The following is a 20,514-nucleotide window of genomic DNA, read 5'->3' on the forward strand; positions in this document are numbered from 1 at the left end:
GTAATTCCATCCACGGTCAGATGACATGCCTTGTGGCTGGTTTAATTGGAAGCTGATGACGAGTTGTCCCAAGCCTGTTTCCGCAGGGGAATGTTGATCTGGGACTCTCCCAGCTGGGACCTCGCCATGAATGTGGCCTTTGCAGTTCAGTCCCACCCAGCCTCACTGGGAGCTGGGGCCTTGAAGCCCAGCAGTAGGTGTCGCCTTCCTCAGTCCCAGGGACACCCCTGGAGGATCAGGACCTGCTGAGGGGGGCTGCCTGGGGCCAGCCAGGGATGATGGCCACAGGGCCATGGAACCCTGGAGAGCTATGACTTTGGTTCACACTTTCCACTGTCTCCTCTGCTTTCCAGCTGTGGAGCCATTTCTTTAGCCTGAAACTTGAGCTAGAGAAGCTGAGGGTCAGCACACATGTCCCTTGAGAGAGTGCACCCCATTTCTGACTCTACAACCTAGCACTGGAGCTCAAGTAGAAATGGGTCTCAGAGTACAGTGCCCATCTTGATCCTTAGCATCTTTGCCGGCTCTGGGTGACATACTACCCTGTCACCTTCCATGAGAACCAGGGTCCAAAGCTCCAACTTGTTGACCACATTGGGGGCGCTGGGCCCCGTCCAGGTCCCATCCTCCCAAAGAGGATGGACAGTCAGCAGCAAGAGGACCTCAGTGCAGCTGTGCTCCTCAGACCAGGTGCCAGCACATGGGAAAGCCTCTCCCACCTGAGAACATGACATAGGCTCACACCTCCCCTTCAGTTCTTGTTGATGTGACTTAAATACATGAGAAGATTTGTAAGGATGAGGGATGGCCTGGAAGGCTTGATCAGTTGGATGCAGCAGCAAACACTTTTCTAGGAATGGGCAGGCTCCCCTGGACCAGGGGCAAGGGTGGAGTATGAAGAGAGCATCTTTCTTCTGGTGCTGAGCCAGCATCTCCACCACGGGCCACTCTGGGTTCACAGTGTTATGTGTGGCTCCTGCCTCCCTCTGAGATCAGCGAAGGTCAAGGTACGTTCTTAACATCCTGCCTGAGATTAGCGTGGGAGGTGGAGACCGGTGTTGGCCTTGCACGGAGTGTGGCAGTCTGATTTCTTTCCTTTGGCTACGCCGTATCCATCTTCAGCTTCACATCTTCCTGGGCCAGTATGTGGCCACTCCAGGACCTAATTATGTCAGGTCCCTTTGGGCCTTGACATGTTTTCTCCTCTCTAGTTCATCATCCTCCCTGGGAGAGGACAGAATGGAGTCTAATGAACCAAAAGAGCATCACCAGTTGTCTCATTCATTGGTTCCTTTCATTTCAGTGGTCTCGCTGTGCCCTATCAGCTGTCTTCTAACCAGCATCTTCTCCTTCCTGTGGCTGTCACTTCCATACAGCAATCTCATTTTGTCCTTAGATCACCAGTCACCTCTCAGCCTTTTGTATAAACTTTTCAGACATAGTTCCCACAGAGAGATGGCCCCACCAGGACCAGCGGCCAAAGGAACAGGTCCCATTAAATAGCTCATCCTAATAAATGGCAGCATTCCTAGTAAGCGTCTTCTTCTTTTCACCAGTGATACTTACAACTTGGCATTTTATTTCATAATTTCATAAGAGGATAACCTTTGGACCCAGGCCCTCGTGACCATGCAGGCTGAGCAGGAGGCTGTCCCCGCCTCTCCCTGGGCTGTCATCTTACACGGGTGAAAGGTCACTTCAGGGTTGTGAGTCGTGCTCCTTTCCGTCCTCGTCAGTTACCTCCCTCAGTGAGGCCCCAGAGGAAGTGCCTGTGAGAGCAGCCCCCGGGCGTTCCAGGAATAAGGAGCCGGAAATAAGCGGTATGATTGAAATATACAGTGACACTACCGCTGAGTGCCACTCATGGAAAGGCAGGCTCATAAAAATGTACTGCTGTGTCCTCATCCACCTTATTCACCGGATCTGGCACCAGGCAACTCTCCTGGCTCTTCACCAGAGTCAAAATGGCCAGCAAAGGTCAACATTTTGGATTCATTCAGGACATTGAAGCAACCACGAGATACAACTGAAAATACTGAGAGGACTTTAGAACTGCTCCAGATGGTGGCAGAATGATGGGATAAGTGTCTTTGAGCCAAGAGGGAGAATTTAGAGGAGGATTAATGACAATGTGTCTTTTATGGTAATAAATTTTTAAAAATTTAAACATTCACCATATTTGTTGATCACATCCATGGGTGAAAGCATCTCAGCTTCCTGTGTCCTGGTTCCAGACTCTAAGTGGCAGGGAAAGTGCTCGGGGTTATGGAGGGGATCATTAAGAGGGAGTGGGAATCTGCAGGAGGCACCTGAACATCAGCTCTGCCTCTTAGCGCATTCCTGTCCCCTGGAAGTGTGCCCTGCAGGCATGGGGGCTCTTTCCGAGCAGGTGCAAGGGGCGCAGCGACCAGGGACCCCAGGCAGCAGGACCCAGGCCAGCGCTGGGGCACAGGGCAGGAGGCCATGGCTTCCACCAGGCCTGTCCACTGGCTGCTGAAGGAGGCCTTGGGCTGCTGCTTGCAGAGCAAATAAGCCTTGGATGCCTTGAAAGCCCGGAGGATGCACAGGAGCTTCCCTGCACTGACAGGCCAAATGGACGAATGGCTTTTCTTACCATCAGTTTTTCTTAAGTTACAGTGAAATTGCCATCAATTTCTCATTTCCTTTCCTTGCAGCCTGCACTGGCCAGCCTCTTGCTCCGCTCTAGAGTTTTTTTTCTCACTGAAGATGCCTGGCCTTTCTGTGGGCCCTGTGTGGTAGCAGCAGGGGCACATCCTGCGACTCTGATCAGAGGGGAGTCAGGTGCACAGGAAGGAGTGTGACATGGAGGGGGTTCAAGTCAAGGCGATGGAGGTTCTAGTCCCGCTCCAATGCTGACTCGTCCTGTGATCTTGAGCTAATGTTTCTAACCTCTCCAAGCCTCTATTTCTTCATCGAAAAATGGGAGCAACTCTACCTAACATATTGGGCAGTTCTAAAGAATAAACTATTGCCTGGGCAATGCTGGACCTTTATTAATGACTGGAGAGAACGGTGCTTCTATGTGGCCAGGGTTGATGTTACTGAAAGTGGTCCTTGGGGCCACCATGCGTCCTTGAAGCCAAATCCCCTGGTCCTGCAGAACCTGGATGACACCGATTCTCTGCTGCAGATGGTACGCTGTCCTGTCTGTCTGGTGAGGACTTTGCTTTACCGTGCCATGCATAAGAGCTGCCCTGGATCGTGATGCTTGGGGCCCAGGAGATAGACCAAAAGCCTAAAATAGCTGGAAAAAACATGTGTGCCATGGGGTGTCCCCAGGCCCAGGTGGCCAGCCCTTGACAGCCCATCACGACTTCTTGGTGGCTGCAATTTCCACTCCTGTGCCATGTTATCTTTTTAAGGTCAGTATCAGGGTCTTTCCGCCCATTTCTGCTCGCATCCCTCACTAGGGCAGGATTCCAGAAGGCTAGCAGAGTCACCGCAAAGGCTTCCAGACATCCAGACTCCCGGGTTATCAGCCTTCCTGACTTCTGGGTTGTTACTCTTGTTATTGTTGGTTTTTAGGTCCAGGAAGGAAACAGTCATTTTACTCCTCGAGTGTGGGGGTGGCTCAGCACAAGGTGCAGGATCACATTTGCCTGGCAGACCCACCTTCCAGTACCTCTTTCCCACCAGGGCCAGAGCAGCCTGGCATCACCTCGATTTCCTCTGCCTGGCCAGTTGGGTTCTTATCGCTGTAGCTTTTTTCTTTTCTAGAAGAGTCATGAAGAATGTTAAGTAAGGTTTTGTTTCTGCATCACAAAGGAAAATGGGACAAGTAACAAATGAGTCAGCTTTTCTTGAATCCTAAGCTGTGATTTCCTCCTAAACTAATTTAGAGAATAGCTATTGAGTTCCACAGACATCCGTGAATGTTTTCTGTAAGCCAATCCCTGAATGACGAGTGAAGGCCAAGATGCCAGGCATGTGGGCTTGTCCTCAGAGGGCTTCCGCAGGGGCCTGCCCTCAGAGTCTTCTGTTCACTGGGCAGGCAAGAAAGGACGGCAGAGAGCAAAGGGGAGAGCTGGCCTCCCGGAGTGGGTGTGGGCATTCCTTTCTTCTCCATCCCTGCCTATCCTCAGGGCTTGGCCCAAATCCTCCTCCCCCAGGAAGTGTTCTTTGACTGCTTCAGGCCTTAGTGAGGTCCCTGCTGTCCGGACTCCAGATTCCTACAGCTTGGGAGATGTTTCCTACACACAGTCTCATCCTGGCAGCATCCCGGCCTCACCAGGCACACCGTAGCCTCCCTATTTTCATAAACGAGGCATCCAAGGTTCAGAAAAGTAAAATAAGTTTCCCAGTCACAGAAGTAATCAGCAGCCAAACTGGAACTTGATCTCAGGTGTGTGTTCCCGGGCCAAACGTCCTCCTCGGTACCCAGTAGTGTGCCCAGGTGTCCCCTCTCTGGGACCCGCATGGCACTCTTCTTGTTTATGCACCAGCACTCATGTCTCCCTCTGTTTGTAGTCACTGCCTGTCCCTCACGGAGGCAAGGGCCCAGCCTGTTTGATGTCTGGCCCCTCCTGGCATTGACACCGCAGGAGCTTGCTTGGTCAGGCAAGCTGCATGAAGGACAAGGGGATGAATTTAGCTTGTGCCGCTCCCCCTGTGCCTGGCCAAACTCTGCCGCCCCCCCCCCCAAGCCATCTGGAGCAAACAGCTCTCATGTGCTAGGTAGCAGAAGACTGGTAACTAGGGTTCCTTTTGTCTTATGAACAGTGCATTAGAAACATGTTGGTGTTCAATGCCTTCACGCTGATTTCCTCCAGGTCTACATCTTGACACCTAGCTGGATTTGCAGAACATCCTATGAGGGCCTAAGAAGATGATGTCTTTCATCTTTCTCTTCTGTGGGGGGTTTACCCCATTCCCCCAAGAGAAACCACCTGGGTGTTTTGAGTCTTACATAGGTTGTCCACATGTGTATGATCCAAAGCAGATTTTCAGGAGTGAAATGGTGCACTGTTAATGCTCACACTTAGACAGCAGGCCTACACTGGAGCTCAAGCCACCCAGTTCTAAATAAAATGGATATCTGTAGTTGGAAGGAAAGCAAGTAATTATAAAGAAGTCTAGGGCAGAGGGGATGCTGGTTGGTGAAGGGCCAGGGCCTTTGTTTCTAGCAGTAACTTTGTATCATTCAGCAACAATAAGCCCTTCTCTGTATTCTCTACTTATCTTCTGTCAGTGGTTGAGCCTTCCATCATGTGTACCTGTGTCTTGCTGTCTTTTTTATTTGTTTGCTTGTTTGAAACAAGGTCTCACTGTGTTGCCCAGGCTGTCCTTGAATTCACAATCCTCGTGTCTCGGTCTCCCAAGCAGCTGGCATTATAGGCATGTGCCACCACACTTGGGCTTATTGTCTTTTCTTTCCACTCTCCAGAGATCCTGCGGATCATTCAGCTGGACCTGGACCTAAAGTATAAGACCAACATCCGGGAGTTGTTTGAGGAGTTTGACAATTTCCTGCCAAGTGCCATCATTGGCATAGCCAGAGAGATGCAGCCTGTGTACAGGTAAGTGGTGGCTATGGGTGCAGCCCCTAGGACCTCTCCTACCCCACACTCCCCTCTGCCACCCATAGCAGATTGGGGTGGACCAGAGTGTGGTTTTCCTGAGCTTTGTACCTCGGGAACATGTCTGTACTTGCTGCTCACAGTTGATAGCGTGCTCCCATGCCAGAGATGCTACCTCATTAGTTTGGAGGAGTTTGTGACATTTTCCTTCTAGAAAACCTAGTTGTTTGGGTTGTTGGTTCTGGTTAAGCTCAGAATTTTAAAACCTGGGGCTTTGTCTGACAGGTGGCATTGGGATTTATCCTCCATTCTAGCGACCAGCTGGGCTTTCTTAGCCCTGAAATCACCACGCCCCCTATTGTGCATAAGCAGAAGTTGATGAGAGGGACTGAGGGGGAAAGACACCACCTTGGCATGAGTGGTCCAGGTGAAGTGGCCCTGTGTGCATGAGGCAGCATTGCATTGTTAATGCTGGTGACAGAAATGCCAGCACCCAGGAGCCAAGAGACGTGTTCAGGAATATTTTCTACAGCGTTATTTGTTGTAGCCCCAAACTGAAAACAACTCATATGTTCTACAGTAGAATGCATGTATCCAGTCAAGAACTCTACAGTAAAAATGAGCAAATAGTTACTACACATGATGACAGGTAACACTAATTGGTGATCTTTAGTGATGCATCCACAAGTGCTGAACTGACAGGGAAAACCAAGGAGGTGACCCTAAAGCCAGCCGAGGGCCTGGGGGCCATGAGCGGGACTGTGCTTTATTTTTCCACTGAGGTGGTAATGTACACATTGCACATGATGTTTTGGGCTGTAATATGTCTTACTCTTATTTTTAAAAAGAGGTGGGGTAAGAACAGTAGAAGCAGGTTACTGTTAACAAGCCCCTAGCCCTGATCTCTGTGTTGCTGACTCCTCTTCCAGCTGGTGGAATGACAGCAGCCCAGTGCCAGAGCGGCCCAAGGGTGCTGAAAGGAGCCGGGATTCCACTGTCCCAGGACTTGCAGATCCTTTGTTCTCTGTGCAGCCCCCAACATGGGCTCCTTGAACCAAGGCCCACATCACTGGGACGCAGGGAGCCAGTGACTCAGATACAAGCTTCCTCTCAGAGGGAGTAGACAGACAGCCTCAGCGTGGTGATGGCTGTTTGAAAGTCCCAGGTCACGCAACAGGAAATTGCTGCAAGATCTCCAAATGTGCCGATAACTCCAGTCTTGAGGGCTGTTCTCCCTGACATAATCCTCTCCCGAGGTGCCCCAGAGTCACAGGTGGGTCGGAAGGAGGGGCCTGGGCCAACCCTGCCATCTCGACTATGGCTGATTCCCATCTCAGTCTCTGACTTTCCTAGGTGTATCTCATACAGGGATCTTTGACCAGCAAAGGTAGGGGATAGAAGAACAATTAAATATGAAGTTCTAGGTGCTAGAGTCCTAGCTCTGCCACCCACCACAAAGGAGAGCAGCTCTGCTGTAACACCTCCGCCCCCAGCTCTGGCATTGGTGACCACAGCTCCTCGCCCCTCCGGTCCTCCCCACACTGCAAGCTGCGTGTCTGCACGTAGCTCTAGGGCTCTGGAAGACCCACGGCCCTGGATGGTTCCATGGGGCTCATTAGTAAGCACAGCAGAGCGGGATGCCTGTGAGCTCTGGCTCAGAATCTTCTCGCATCATCTAAGTGAAAACCTGGAAACCACATCACTTCATTTAGACAGTATTGGCCAGATTTTATATTTTCTGCAGGTCTAGGTTTTATAAACAGTGCAACTTAAATCAGACAAATTGTCTAGCCTTCCCAAAAGAAAATACAAAAGATTGTAAATTAAAAAATGAAATGAGTTTTTCTCACCTTCAGAATTTGTAATTACTGCTGTGTACAGTGCAAACCACAGGACCTCTGCTGCTGGTGGGGGCTGAGAAGGCCGATGATGGGGCCTGGACACTCAGGACCAACAGACACTGCGACTCCTGGACCTGCTCCCGGCCTTTGCCCTCACTGAATGATCCCCAAAGACCTCTACTGACTCAGGATGCAAGTGATTGCTCTGCATTCTGCTGGCTTGGGGGAATTAGCTTCTGAAGTTTGCAGTTTCAGGATTTGCTGAGGCTGAGGGTGTTTGGTGCCGGCTGAGGCAGACAAGGAGCGGAGCATGGTTTCACCGGAAGATCGCTGTTAGTTGTCTGCTGCTTGAGGGGACAGAGGTGGGGGTGAGAGAAGACAGAGGGTGGGAGCGGAAGGGGAGAGCTTGAACAGGGCCCCACGAGGACTGGTAGAGCTGGGCCCTGCCTCCTGTCGCAGTCTACGGGGATCCACATCCAGCCAGCTCGGACAACCAGGGGCTCTCCCCGAGTGGCAGTGTGCTGAGGATAAGTTAGGTATTCTAAGTACAATCTGCTAGCAAGAAGGGACAACGGAAAACAACAGCAGGCAGCACTGAAGCACAACATGGCTAGTTAGGCAAGCACGTGTTGGTCTGGAAATTCACTAAGCCGGAATAGATTTGGAATTGCCCCCACTGTGTCATTTTTTATAGTCGCTTGTCCCACGGTCACTGTACTTCAAACAGGCACATGTCAAGTCATTTTTATGGCTCTTTCCTGTCTATTGTGTGCTGTGAATGCTCGAGGATTGAAGGGGGATGGGAGAGAGCTATTTCCCACTGTCCACTTGACTAATGGCTTTTTTTAAGGTTTTTTTCCCCCAGTGGTACATTAAACCAAGTTTGTTTTCTGGACAAGATGCAAGGATCATGTCATGTTGGGACATTCATGGAGGATGCTTTCTCTCTTGGGTCGCTGTTAAGATTATGTAGGGTCCAACATCCTGTGACCTTCATCATCTGAGAGTGGTGTGCCGGTCCTCTTGGGGCACTTGTGGTTGCCACTTACGCCAGGGGGTGGTCCTGTGTGTCTCCAGGCACACCAGGCCCAAGTGTGTGTCCCTGTTGCTGCAAGACTGAGGCCCCAGCAGCAGCCAGGTCATCTGGGAAGCCGAGAAGCCTGGCATGGCTGGGCTGCAGGTCACCAGGCTCCTGCTGACCCTGGAGAGAGATAGAGAGCGAGGAGCCAGAATGAAGCCTGAGTCAGGGTCTCTCTGGCCTGAACAGCCTCTGAGTGGTGGCTTAGTTGGTGGGGGTAGTGGCTTCTGATCCCATCCTCCCCACTCTGAAGGCTCTGTGTGTGCTGGAGGGAGCCCAGGCCCACCAGGCCAAGCCAGCAGTGGGCAGGTCCTGTCACCCATGCACACAGGCCGCCAGGCAGGCATCTGCTTTTGCATTAGGCATTACAGTAGCATCCACTCTTCTGCCTTCCGAGGCCCTGTAGTTTATTATCCACAGCACTGTGCCAGCCTCGCCTCCTTCCTGATGCTTGGAACAAAAATGTCCACCCGGCTTTTCTGCAGCTGCTTATCCCATCCTAGGACTGGTGCAGCGAGCTCAGGGTGTGTCAGAAGCAAGGGATGGTGTGACCAGCACCCACCACTGCCACTCTATGGCTGTGTGATCTTGGACACATATCTTGCCCTCTCTGAGCATTAGAGAAGTGGAGATTATATTGCACTGTATATTGCTGAGTAGAGGCGGGTTAATTAGATGGTAACTTATAGTGCCTGGCACAGAGCAGTCCCCAGTAATGGTGGTAGTCACTACTCACAGTCTCTGCTTGGCCACTGATAAGTTCTGTGACTCTAGAAAGTCACCACCTCAGCCTCAGCTTTATGTAAAATATAGGGTTCTGCTAGCATAATTCTTGCTCATCTGATTTCCCTTCCTAAGTGGGAGGAAGTCCCTGCCTCCACCATCCCCTAAAGAAATTCCCTTTGTGAATTTAGTATCTATGCTCATCAGTTCTTATATTTTCACTACATGCCTTAAATATTATACGGCATTTGCAAAACAGAAACTGGTATTACAAGAAGAAAAGAACTAGTCCACAATAACAAGAAAATCTTGATATCCTGAGGGAAAAGTGGAAAGCAGAGACTGGAAGAGGTGAGGTGTTCAGATAGAAGTCGCAGTTGGAGCCGCACAGGAGGCAGAGGAGGACCCATGCCTGGCTTCCTCGGTCCCCGAGCTGGGTGTTTTGGTCACATGTGGAGAATACACATCTGGCCGCTCTGCTTCCTTCAGGGTCCAGTCTGTGGCTCTGGCCCTGATCACCACTCTGGCCCATGGAGGAGTTTGTCTCAGTTTTTGAGCCCTGGGTCCTTTCCCTCATTTAGATCAAAAAATATATGCAAGTAATTATTTAAAAGTAATAGATTTTCATTAAATCTTCAAATAACATATGGAGAGTATTGTTTTCCAGGACTTGTCTATAGACTTACAGAGTGTGTGTATGTGTGTGTGTGTAAATGAGCTCCTGCTCTACAAGCCTGTCTGCATCTTTTTGTTGTTCATTTGTCTGTCTTGACAATACCTTGCCTAACTCAATCTTCCTTTGTTAAACATTGTTAGCCTCCCGAGGTCACATTTTTCACTTTGTTTTGTTTTGTTGGTTTGGTTTGGTTTTTTGAGACAGAGTCTCACTATGTAGTTCAGGCTGGCCTTGAATTCACCATGGAGCCCAGGGTAGCCTAGAACTCTTGACAATCCTCCTGCCTTGGCCTCCTAAGTGGTGAGATTACAAGTTGTGCATCACCATGCTCAACAATATTTTTCACCATTTTTTATTAGCATATGTGTGTAGTACATGTTTACATCTTAATTCTTTTTTCATCCCCTTTCCCTTCCCTTCCTCTCTCTTCTACCCATCTGTTTATCTCTTGCCTTTTTTTGTACATGTTTGCAATAATAATGTTTACAACACTTTTTATTATGGGAAATGTCTAATGCATACAAAAGTAGACAGAATCATAATTCTGAGCACTTCCATGATTTCCATGGAGCTCCAGTAATGACCAGTCCTTAGCTGACCTTGTTTCCTCCTGAGCCCACCTATTCTTCCTCTTCCCCATTTGTTTTAAAGCAAATCCAAAACATCCAACCATTTCATCTGTAACTGTCATTTTTAATCTTTTTTAAAAACTGTGGCTGCCACTGGGGGGCCTAGCGCTGAGGGGCACTGTGGGAAGCCACAGTATCCCTGTCTGCAGATTCCCCCTGTGGAAATCAGATGCTGTGAAGGGGTGCAGATGGGTGGCTCTGACATCCGAGCAGCCAGCGTCTCCGTCTCTCTCCGGGTTCTCATGTTGGATGTGCATGTCACATCTGGGAGACTTTGTGGCTGATGTAAATTCATCATGTGCCAGGCATGAGGGCCCACTTCATAAGAGAATACCCCATCCCTTAGGATGCGTAAACCAGGACCCAAAGATAAAATGTATTCAATTCTCTTCTGTCTTCTGACACTTGAAGATGAATTTCTTGCCCTTTGTTCCTGTGTTTATTTTTTTTTAATTAACCAAGATTGAGCCTGTCAGTTTCTATTAGTGGTAAATCTGAGTAAGAGAGAGCAGAGCTTGTGTCTTTTGCCATCGTGATTTCTTTAGAACCCTGTGCTGCTTTTGCACAGCCTGTGGCACCTAGAGGTAGTGCTGTAGCCCAAAGACATTACTCATAAAGGGGCTGTGGGGGGTGGACCTGCTTTGTAAGAAGGTCTACTCTGAGGTCATCATTTTTTAATGACATGCATAAAACTGTATTTGGAAAGGTAAAAGCTATATACAGAGAACCCAAGTGAGGCTGTTATGGTGATGGGATCATTTCCTGTCTGATGGCTGCCGCTCCCCCCCACTCCCCACAAGCTGGAGACACTGGGATGCCATCTGAAGTGGGGAAGGGTTGCTGAGGACCTGCATAGGCTGGCCGAGAGATGAGGACCTGTTTGGACACAAGAGGGGCTCCTGGGTCTGATTCCAGGTCCTTTGCCTACAGATGAGTGCTAGGGCAACACTGGGCCCATAACATAGCTGCCCACATTGTTCCTGACCCAGGTATCTCCTAATTAATGAGCAGGCCAGGCTTTGTGTTCTGTTCCTGCCATGCCAAGTGCCAGCCCCTTGAAGGTGTTTGTGAAAAATGAGGGAACAGATGTTTAATCAGAGGGCATTCCCTCAGCAATGGATTGGCTGGCCTTTAAGGAGTTCTCTACAGTGCCGGCCCTAGACTTCCTATAGAAAGTACCTTCACATTAAATTTTCATTTTAAAGACAATCCGTAGGAAACATGATTCTTGGGTTTTATTTGGCCGTGTGTGGAGTGTGTGTGTGTGTGTGTGTGTGTGTGTGTGTGTCTGTGTGTCTGTGTGTATGTGTGTGTGTGCTACAGGATTGGGTGCTTAGAGGAATTACAAAGAAGGAACATGGTTCCTCCTTCAAGGAGGTTTCAGTGTGGGGAAAATAGGAGAGAAAATGTAATCAAGACATATTGGCAGACATGCTGCTGTTGTATGGGTGTGATTTGGCCCCAAGGGCTCAGGAGTTGGAGCATGCTCACACACACACACACACACACACACACACACACACACACACACACAGCTGCCCATAGAAATGTTTGATCCAGGAACCCAGCTGCCCTAGCTGTCCCTGTCCTTGAGACTTTGACAGCACTGTTTGTAAAATTAGGGAATGATTTTGGGAACCAGGATTTGCCTGGATGTTTGCTGTGTTCTTGGCTCTGCTGGGAACATTGTGAAGCTGGCTGGTCCGGCTGGACTTGCAGAAATGTGAAGCCACAGACAGCCTCATGGGGCCTCATTAATGTCAGTCTGGAGTGAGGTGCCCAGCATTTAGCTACTGCTTCGCTGCCTCCTCTTAATTCCCCTCAGCCCTGGGAAAATAATTACTGCCTCCCTTAATAGAGCAGAGCACAGTATCTACATGGAGACCCTTTCCCTTACTGCCAGAACCATCCTATCTTGACTTGCCCAGTGATCATGAACTTGGAACTATAAAGGCAGCAGTGCAGTACTTGGGGTGACAAGGAACAAGACTTTCGTGTGCATAGTAACGTAATTGCACTCCACTGAGACTCATTTCTCAGGGTCTGGAAGATAGTGTCTAAGCAAGGTACAAGCATAAGATCATATTATTTGAAAGGAATAACCAGAGCGGAAGAGAGGCAGGCGCTCCCATTTCTTCTGCCAAGATGTTGAAAGAGTCTGGGAGGAATACAGAGTGTGATCTTTGTCCTTCAGGCCACTTCTTTACTCATCCTTCATACTCTTGGCTGCTGTCCGAGGTTAACAGCACCCTACAGTGATCAAGCAACACACACTGGCATACAGGAGTGGTAGAGTCCCTGAGCCCCTTTGTGTAGAGGAGATAGAACTGTCTGGTCCACCTTTGGAGCCCAAAGCAGGGAGAGATTCATGGAGGAGATGGAGCGCCCGTGTAGTGTGTGCCAAGCTATGAGTGCAGGTGCCGCCTGCCAGCCACTTACCCCATACAATGCATCCTGTTACAGATCGGATGAAGTGGGTGGTTGTTTTTGACTAAATTATAAAACGAGAGAACATCTGATTAGCTTTCAGTGGGAAAGTTTTATCCGTTGAGTGTTACGTATTGTAACAGGTACAAGAAGAGGCCATCTGGGATTTAGAACTCAGGATACCTCCTGGAGCAGTGTAATTTCTGGTAAATGCTTCCAGGAAGTAATAGTTTTTAAAAACAGATTCTGAAAAAACCAAAACAACAACAACAACAACAACAAACGGATTCTGTAAGAGAGAAAAGCAAAGCACTTGATCAAAAGCCCAGATGCCTTTCTTTTCTTTTCTTCAGTACTGTGGATTGAAATCAGGGAGTGCTGAGCTATATCCCTAGACTCCCCTTTTTGAAAAATTTTGATACAGTCTAAGTAGTCCATACTGGTCTTGAGCTTGTGATCCTCCTGCCTTAGCCTCCCAAATAGCTGGGATTTCAGGCTTGTACCATGTGCCCAGCTGTGCCCTTCTTCCCAATTGATGTTTCTCGTTTTTTTTCTTTAATGTGGATATGGGTCCAGCGTTGCCACATCTGACTTTTTGTTTCTTTTTGAATGAAATCAGAAATCTGTGTTAATGCAAAAGCTTCTGACTTTTAAGTTGATAATGAGGCAGATAATCTGCTGGCTAAATAAAACACCTCAGTGCATCAGATTCAGCTCAAGAACTGCAGATTGGTCTGAATTTAAAGGATCATTGAGAGTTGGGGATTTAGCTCACTGGTTCTGCCATCTGCCTTGCAAGTACAAGGTCCTGAGTTCAATCCCTGGTACCAAAAAAAGACCCCCAGAATAAAGGATCAATGAGGCCAAAAGCTCCTGCTCAGGGTCCAGACCTCAGAAGGCTCTGGCCATCTGTCCTTGGTTGCTGACATTGCCAATTTTAGGTCCACTCATACTCTTGTTTTTTCCTCTCCCATTCCTTTAAAGAGATGATTTCATTTTGCTAATTTAAAGTTCTATCAAACATTTTTTAAAACTAATTTCAGACTTACCTAATAACAAAACATCAAGGCCAGGCATAATTCTTTTCCAGAAATGTAATTTAGGAAGAAAATAAAAGGATCCTCAAGCTCATCATTTATTGCAGCTGGCACTGGTGTTAGCTTTAATGCATATAAGAGCATCTTTCAGCCGCCCCCCACAACCACCAAGGAGGCGAGCTTCTTGGGCCGCCGGACCATCCCCCCACCCCCAACCCCCATGGCTGTGCTAAGCCATTACCTGGATACACACAGCAGAGTTGCAGGGGTCATAAAGGACATTGTTCTGAGCTTGAGAAGATAAAGCAGAGTTGAATAACAGAAAGAGGGCCTCTCTGAGGCCCCTTGATGGAAATTAAAGGCCATCAGAAAAGTGAAGAAAATCTCTGCAATAAAGGCACACCAGACCACCTTAGTTGAGGGAGCAGCGTTGTGGACCAGAGCAGTGTGGCTGCAAGGAGATCCCAGCTAGGCCTCTGCCCTGACACCAGAGGCTAGGGCACACTGGCCCAAGCCAAGAGCCCACCTGGAAAAGAGCTCCACTGGCACACAGGCAACAGCCAGAGGTTCTCCCAAATACCATCAGTAAGTGCACGAGACTCACAACAGGAACTGGGGTGCACAGCCCCCAGCCAAAGGCCCTCTCGGACAACAACTACGTAGTAGGGGCCCTAGCCAGAGGCACACCTAGATACCATCACAACTGTGCACAGGCCCCAGCCAGAAGCCCATCCAGACAACAGGTCAGCTCAGGAATCCAGAAGGCCACCATTCTGAACCCAGGAATTAGTGTACTGGTGAGCAGCAGAGAAAACGCTGCTCGGTGGCTTGTTGAGAATTGAAGACCACTGGGTGAACAAAAAGTTGCCTCAACAAAGGCACAGCAGGCTGCATCTGTTGAAATGAGAAGACACGTAAACAAGTCTCAAAACCAGTCCTCCAGATCACTCACCTAAGACAACCCCACAGGGCAACAAGATGGAACAATCTGATACTCAACCACCTAGACTCCCTGAGCTGGCAATGAAAGAGAATCTGGAAAAAATGAAATCAGAAATAATTTCTCAGATAACAGCAGAGATTGTGCCCGTAGTGCAAGACATGATTAATAAATCTAGAGCAGACACAGATAAAAAATATAGAGGAGCTGAGGAACATGATGGAATCCGAACATAGGAAACAAATGGAATCCATAAAAGAGATGCAAACAGATTTCCAGGAGATGAAAAACTCCATTGAAAGTTTACACAGCAGAATGAGCCAATATGAGGACAGAATATCAGATATAGAAGATAAGATTGGAATTAGTGACCAGGAAAAGAAAAATTTCCTTAAAATAGTAAGGGACCATGAGAAATCAATCCAACAGCTGCTAGGCGATGCAAAGAAGAATAACATAAGACTGACTGGAGTCAATGAAGAAACAGGAGAGAGAGTGCAGATGACATTTAAAAACTACTCACAGAAGTGATAGAAGAAAACTTCCCAAGCAGGGGAAAAGAACTTGACATACAGATAAGTGAGGCATGTAGGACTCCAACTAGCCATGATTAAAAACAGAAAAAAAACTACATATAGGCATATAATAGTTAAGATTCCAGAAACCCAACAGAAGAACAAAATCCTACATGCAGTTGGGGAAAAGAAACAAATTACATACAAAGGAAAGTCCATCAGAATCACAGCAGAGTTTTCAACACAAACCCTCAAGGCAAGAAGAGTTTGTAGTGACATATTTCAAGCCCTAAAGGAAAACAGCCTCCAACCCAGATTGATGTACCCTGCAAAGCTATCTTTCAAAATTGATGGAGATATAAGACAATTTCATGACAAAGAGCACCTTAGGAACTTCATGAATACCAAACCAGCACTCCAAAAATTTTTAGAGAATATCCTAGGAAAAGACAACTAAGATCACAACCCCAGGAAGCCCAACAGAATGAATCCATCAGACATGACAAGAAATTAAATCCAAAGGGGGAGAATCCAACACAAAGAAAAAGTCCTGACAATGATAAGTCAATATGCATCAGTTATAACCATCAATATTAATGGTCTCAATTCACCAATCAAAAGAAATAATAGATTGGCGAATGGGTCAAGAAGCAAGATCCAACAATATGCTGCATACAAGAAACATGCTTAATTCAAAAAGAAACTCATAAACTGAAAGTTGAAGGGTGGAAAACAATACTCCATGCAACAGGAACCCAAAAAAAAGCAGGAGTAGCTATCCTCTTTGCAGATCAAGTGGATTTCAAACCAAAATCTGAAACACTTCTGGTCCCAAGAATTTTAGAAAAGGGACAGTCAACCTGTATGTACAAATCTATTTTGAGCATGTGTTTTCATTTCTCTTAAGTAAAAACTTAAGAACAGAACTGTTGGTTCTTAACAGTAATACAAGAACTTTCTATATTGTTTTCCAAAATGGTTTTATCATTTTTACATTCACATTAGCAGTATTAGACAGTTCTAACTGGTTCACACCTAAGCTGACATTTGTTCTTTTTTAAAAAAATTAATTTTATTGGTACATTTTGGGTTTACAATATAATGACATTCATCATTGGAAATTTGCACTTTTACATAATCTCTCTTCGTTCTTATTTTTTCCCCATTCCCCTTCCCTCCCTTCAACCCCTCCATCCCTCCCTATTTACAAAGACTTTGTTTCCATTTTTTCCTTTTCTCATATTAATTCCATTCCCTTCTTTCCTTTCCCCTACCCCTCCCACTTCCCCTTCCCCTTTGCCCCTTTTCTTCCCATTTCACATTCTCTATTATACCTTTTAGTCCTTATTTACACTTTAAGTTTCTCACACCAGAGAAACTATTCGGTATTTATACATGTGTGTCCTATTTATTTCACTTAAGAGTATCGCCTCAATGTGCATCCATTTAACTATAAATGTCTCAAATGTCTCATTTTTTATGGCTGAGTAGTACTCCATTTTTTTTAAGAAACCAAATTTTCTTTATCCAGTCTCCAGTTGATGGGCAATTGGGCTGCTTCTAAGTTTTAGCTATTATAAATTGTGCTGCTACAAACATGGGTGCACATATATTACTGCTGGGTATCTTCCCCAAAGAATTAAAAGAATCATACCACAGTGATATATGTGCACCCATGTTCATGACATTTGTTCTTTTAAAACTTTTAACTTCATCTCCCTGATTAGTGTATAAGATGATCTTGTTATTGTACTGATTATTATTTTTCTGATTCTAGTGTTGCACACCTTTCCTTGTGCTGTGCTGGCTATTTATCATCTTCTTGTGTCTGTTTTTAATTGGGTTGTCTAATAATGAGCTGTAAGAGTTCTTTATATATTCTGGTCATAGGTTATATGCATTGTAAATATGGTCTGTTTAAGGACTACTTTTCATTTTCTTAACAATGTCTTTTAAAATTCTAAATTTTGATGGAATCTCATTTATCAATTTTTTTCTTTTATACATCATGTTTTTTGTATCCTAGGAAATTCTTGCCTACCCTAAATTCATGAACATTTTCCCTTATAATTTCTTCTTAAAGTTTTATAGTTTTAGTCTTTCATATTTAGGTCCATAGATCCTTTCAAGTTATTTTTATGTATGGAAATAAAGGGTTGAGGTTAATTTTTTACATACGAAAAAAAAAAGAGCATCTTTCAACTAACTGCTCCCATTGTCTGAAGATGCTTTTGGGATATTGGAGGCCTGGATGGGGAGGAAGGGAGGAAGGGAGAGGATCCAAAGGGAAGAGAGGGGAGAGGACAGGAGAGGCTGGCAGTGGTCCAGCGTCATGTGTTCCTGTCCCACGGATGCTACCTCCCGGAGGAGCCCACAGCCCCCGCCCTGCCTGCTCTGCAGTGGTATCCAGGACAACTTTAATGCCTCCAGAGGGTGTCCACTTTGATGGCCCATTTGGAGAATTTTCTTGTTGATCTTTGAGCCAGGCACAGTTGCATTTCTCCTAGATCATTAATTCTTTTCTTTGTGGCACTAACTAGATATCCTTTTCTTCACTTGGCCATGAACACTTGCAGCAAGCTTTTGGTACACTGTATGTAGCAGCTTAAGGGTCTCCTAGGACTCATTTGGGTACCAGTGATCACAGTGGGCCAACAAATGTAAAGCAGGGCTGTCCTAGGCCACCTTAAGCCTGATGAGGCAGAGCCGGATTGGAGTTGGGGGTATGCAGAGAGAAAGAGTGGGGAGAAGATGACACAGGAGAGGGGGCTGAGGGAGGCCGAGGGTCAGAAATACTGCTGGGTCAGCAGTGTATGGTTAAAATAAGGAGATGATCAAAGCGTGGCTTCACGAATCACACAGTTTATTGCTATAGCAAAGGAGTTTTTTCTTTTCCTTTCTTTCCTTTGGGTTCACAGTGTTTAAAGAGGGGGAGAATAATGAGAACAAATCTCCCAGGAAGAAGTACATTAACCACAAAGTGAGTTTCAGAAATATTAACATCTAGTTGCTCAACTGGGACGGAAGCAGGCCTGTCTGGAAACTGCAGCCTAATGAAGGTTGGTGGTATACCTGTGTGTGCAGTTCTTCCACCCTCCACCTCCATGGATGACAGGTGTGCCCCGAGGACACTACAGGGCAATGCTGGTGTTAGTGGGGAGGCTTCTGAGATCAGCTTGCAGGTACCAGGATGAGGCCAGTCTCAGCCTCAGTTCTGTGTCCTCAGAGAGGGAGCTCACAGTGTAACCTAAGCTCTCAGCATCTGTCAAACTCTTAGGTATAAGGTACAGATGTTCCTTGGTTTACAACAGGGCTTTGTCCTGATAGACTTTCATCAACTGAAAATCTCCTAAGTTGGAAATGCACTGAATGCATCTAATTACCAAACGTGCCTGCTCAGCAGTGCAGTCTGCTGGAGATATCGGTTGTTTGCCTCTTGATCATGGGGTGACTGGGAGCTGGGATTTGCTGCCACTGCCTGGCATCAGAAGAGAGGACCACACAGTGTATCCTGTTTTGGGAAAAGGTGAGAATTCACATTGCAAAGTATGGTTTCTGCCACGCATGTGTTGTTCTCACACCATTGAAAAATCTCCAGCTGAACCATCATTATTGGGATTCTCTGTATTTTGAAGCCCAGGAGTTGAGGTTGGTAGCTCATGTGGGGTCTAAGAAGATGCAACGTTCTTGAGGGGAGGGAGGGGGTTGCTCTGTGTTCTTATCACAGCAAAATGTGTCACTCACGTAGCCAACTACAACAGTGTTTGGGATCACTTCAAAGTCATAACACCGTGTATCAGAACCTGTCATCTGTCGGAACCAGCAGGGGAACATTGAGTCATTCCTGGGCTGGAACTGGGCCTGTGATTGGACTTTCAAGGTGAAGAGTAAAAATATCCTGCCTTGTAAATGACTCTTCCTGGGTGTCTTAGTGGAGGCTGCTGTAACATGCGTCACAGAGTAGTGGCTCATAAGCAACATGGCTTTATTTCTCTTCGTTCTAGAGGTTGGAAAGTCCAGGATCAATCTGCTGGCAGATTAGGCGTCTGGTGAGAGCTGCTTCCTGGTTTGCAGATGGCTGTCTTCATGCTGTGTCTTTATAGAATGGATACAAAGCTCTTATCTCTTCTTATCAGAGCACTAATCATCTTCCAAAGGCCCCATCCCCTGACACTATCCCCCTGGATGTTAGGGTGTCAACATGAATCCGAGGGACATTCAAGCCGGCCATGCAGCAAGGCTGCCTCCACATCTCCTGTTGGCCCGAGTCAGCTCATGAGCTGGGCTTCGGCCCTGATTTGAATTGGAAGATTAGGCTCTCTCTGTTGGGTTGTGCCAACACTGCCTGTGGACTAACTTGCTAAACAAACCCCTCGGATTAGGCCATAATTTCACGCAAAAGGAACCAAGGTGGAAAAGTGGGGGTGATGCAACTGCTTCTCGAAAGTGCAAATGCTTTGCTGTTGCCATTGACTTTTGGCTGGTCTCAGAAGTTCCCCCAAATCACTTTTCCTGCACATGAGCCATACCTCGGAATGTCAGCCTGAGGCTGGGACTGAAAGGCCCATCTGCCTGCCTCCCTGTGCTCTGGGAAGCCTGGAGGGGCCTGCTCCCACATCAGGTTGCAGGCTCAGAGGTGTCACCTTCTGCCTCCCGCAAGGGCTGTAAATCTCCAAGAGCTGGGAGCCCCTTGTCTAGGAGAAGCCAGCGGGAGCCAAGTCCCCCTCCCCCGGCCGGCTTGAGGAGGGAAGCAGACAGAAACACTCCCCGGTGGAGCTCAGCCACATCGCCAGGAGCTGGCTGGAACTACCCAGAGAAACAGGAAATGCCTGTGACCCTGGCCTCAGTGAGGATCTTTGGGAAGTGGTCATTGTCCTCTCAACTCAGTGTATCTGGGCTTGTCCAGGTGAACTCAGTGGTGTTAACAACACATGTGATAAATCCAGATATATTCCAGGCCCTGCTGTGTACTAGGCTTGGGAACAAGCCACAGGGCCTGTCCCTAAGAAGCACAGATACTTCTTGACCTTTGACAGAGTTAAATCCCAATACACCCATCAGAAGTTGAAACAGTGTAAATCAGAAATACCGTGAGCACACCCAGCCTAATG

At 47.3% G+C, this 20,514-nt stretch overlaps 1 protein-coding gene across 2 annotated transcripts in view; it reads left to right on the forward strand.

Annotated features, from left to right (window-relative positions):
* The window catches only part of Xxylt1 (xyloside xylosyltransferase 1), a 142,836-nt gene that overhangs the window by 75,929 nt on the left and 46,393 nt on the right, over positions 1 to 20,514 (forward strand). For both annotated transcript variants that reach the window (XM_021255397.2, XM_004834752.3), the window contains exon 3: positions 5,405 to 5,537. In XM_021255397.2, coding sequence (XP_021111056.1) covers positions 5,405 to 5,537 — 133 coding nt within the window. The remainder of the gene's footprint in view (positions 1 to 5,404; positions 5,538 to 20,514) is intronic.

Source organism: Heterocephalus glaber, unplaced genomic scaffold (genome assembly GCF_053883595.1).
Source record: "Heterocephalus glaber isolate CG9 unplaced genomic scaffold, H.glaber_assembly_v1.0 deba00001504, whole genome shotgun sequence".
NCBI classification, from domain to species: Eukaryota; Metazoa; Chordata; class Mammalia; order Rodentia; family Bathyergidae; genus Heterocephalus; species Heterocephalus glaber.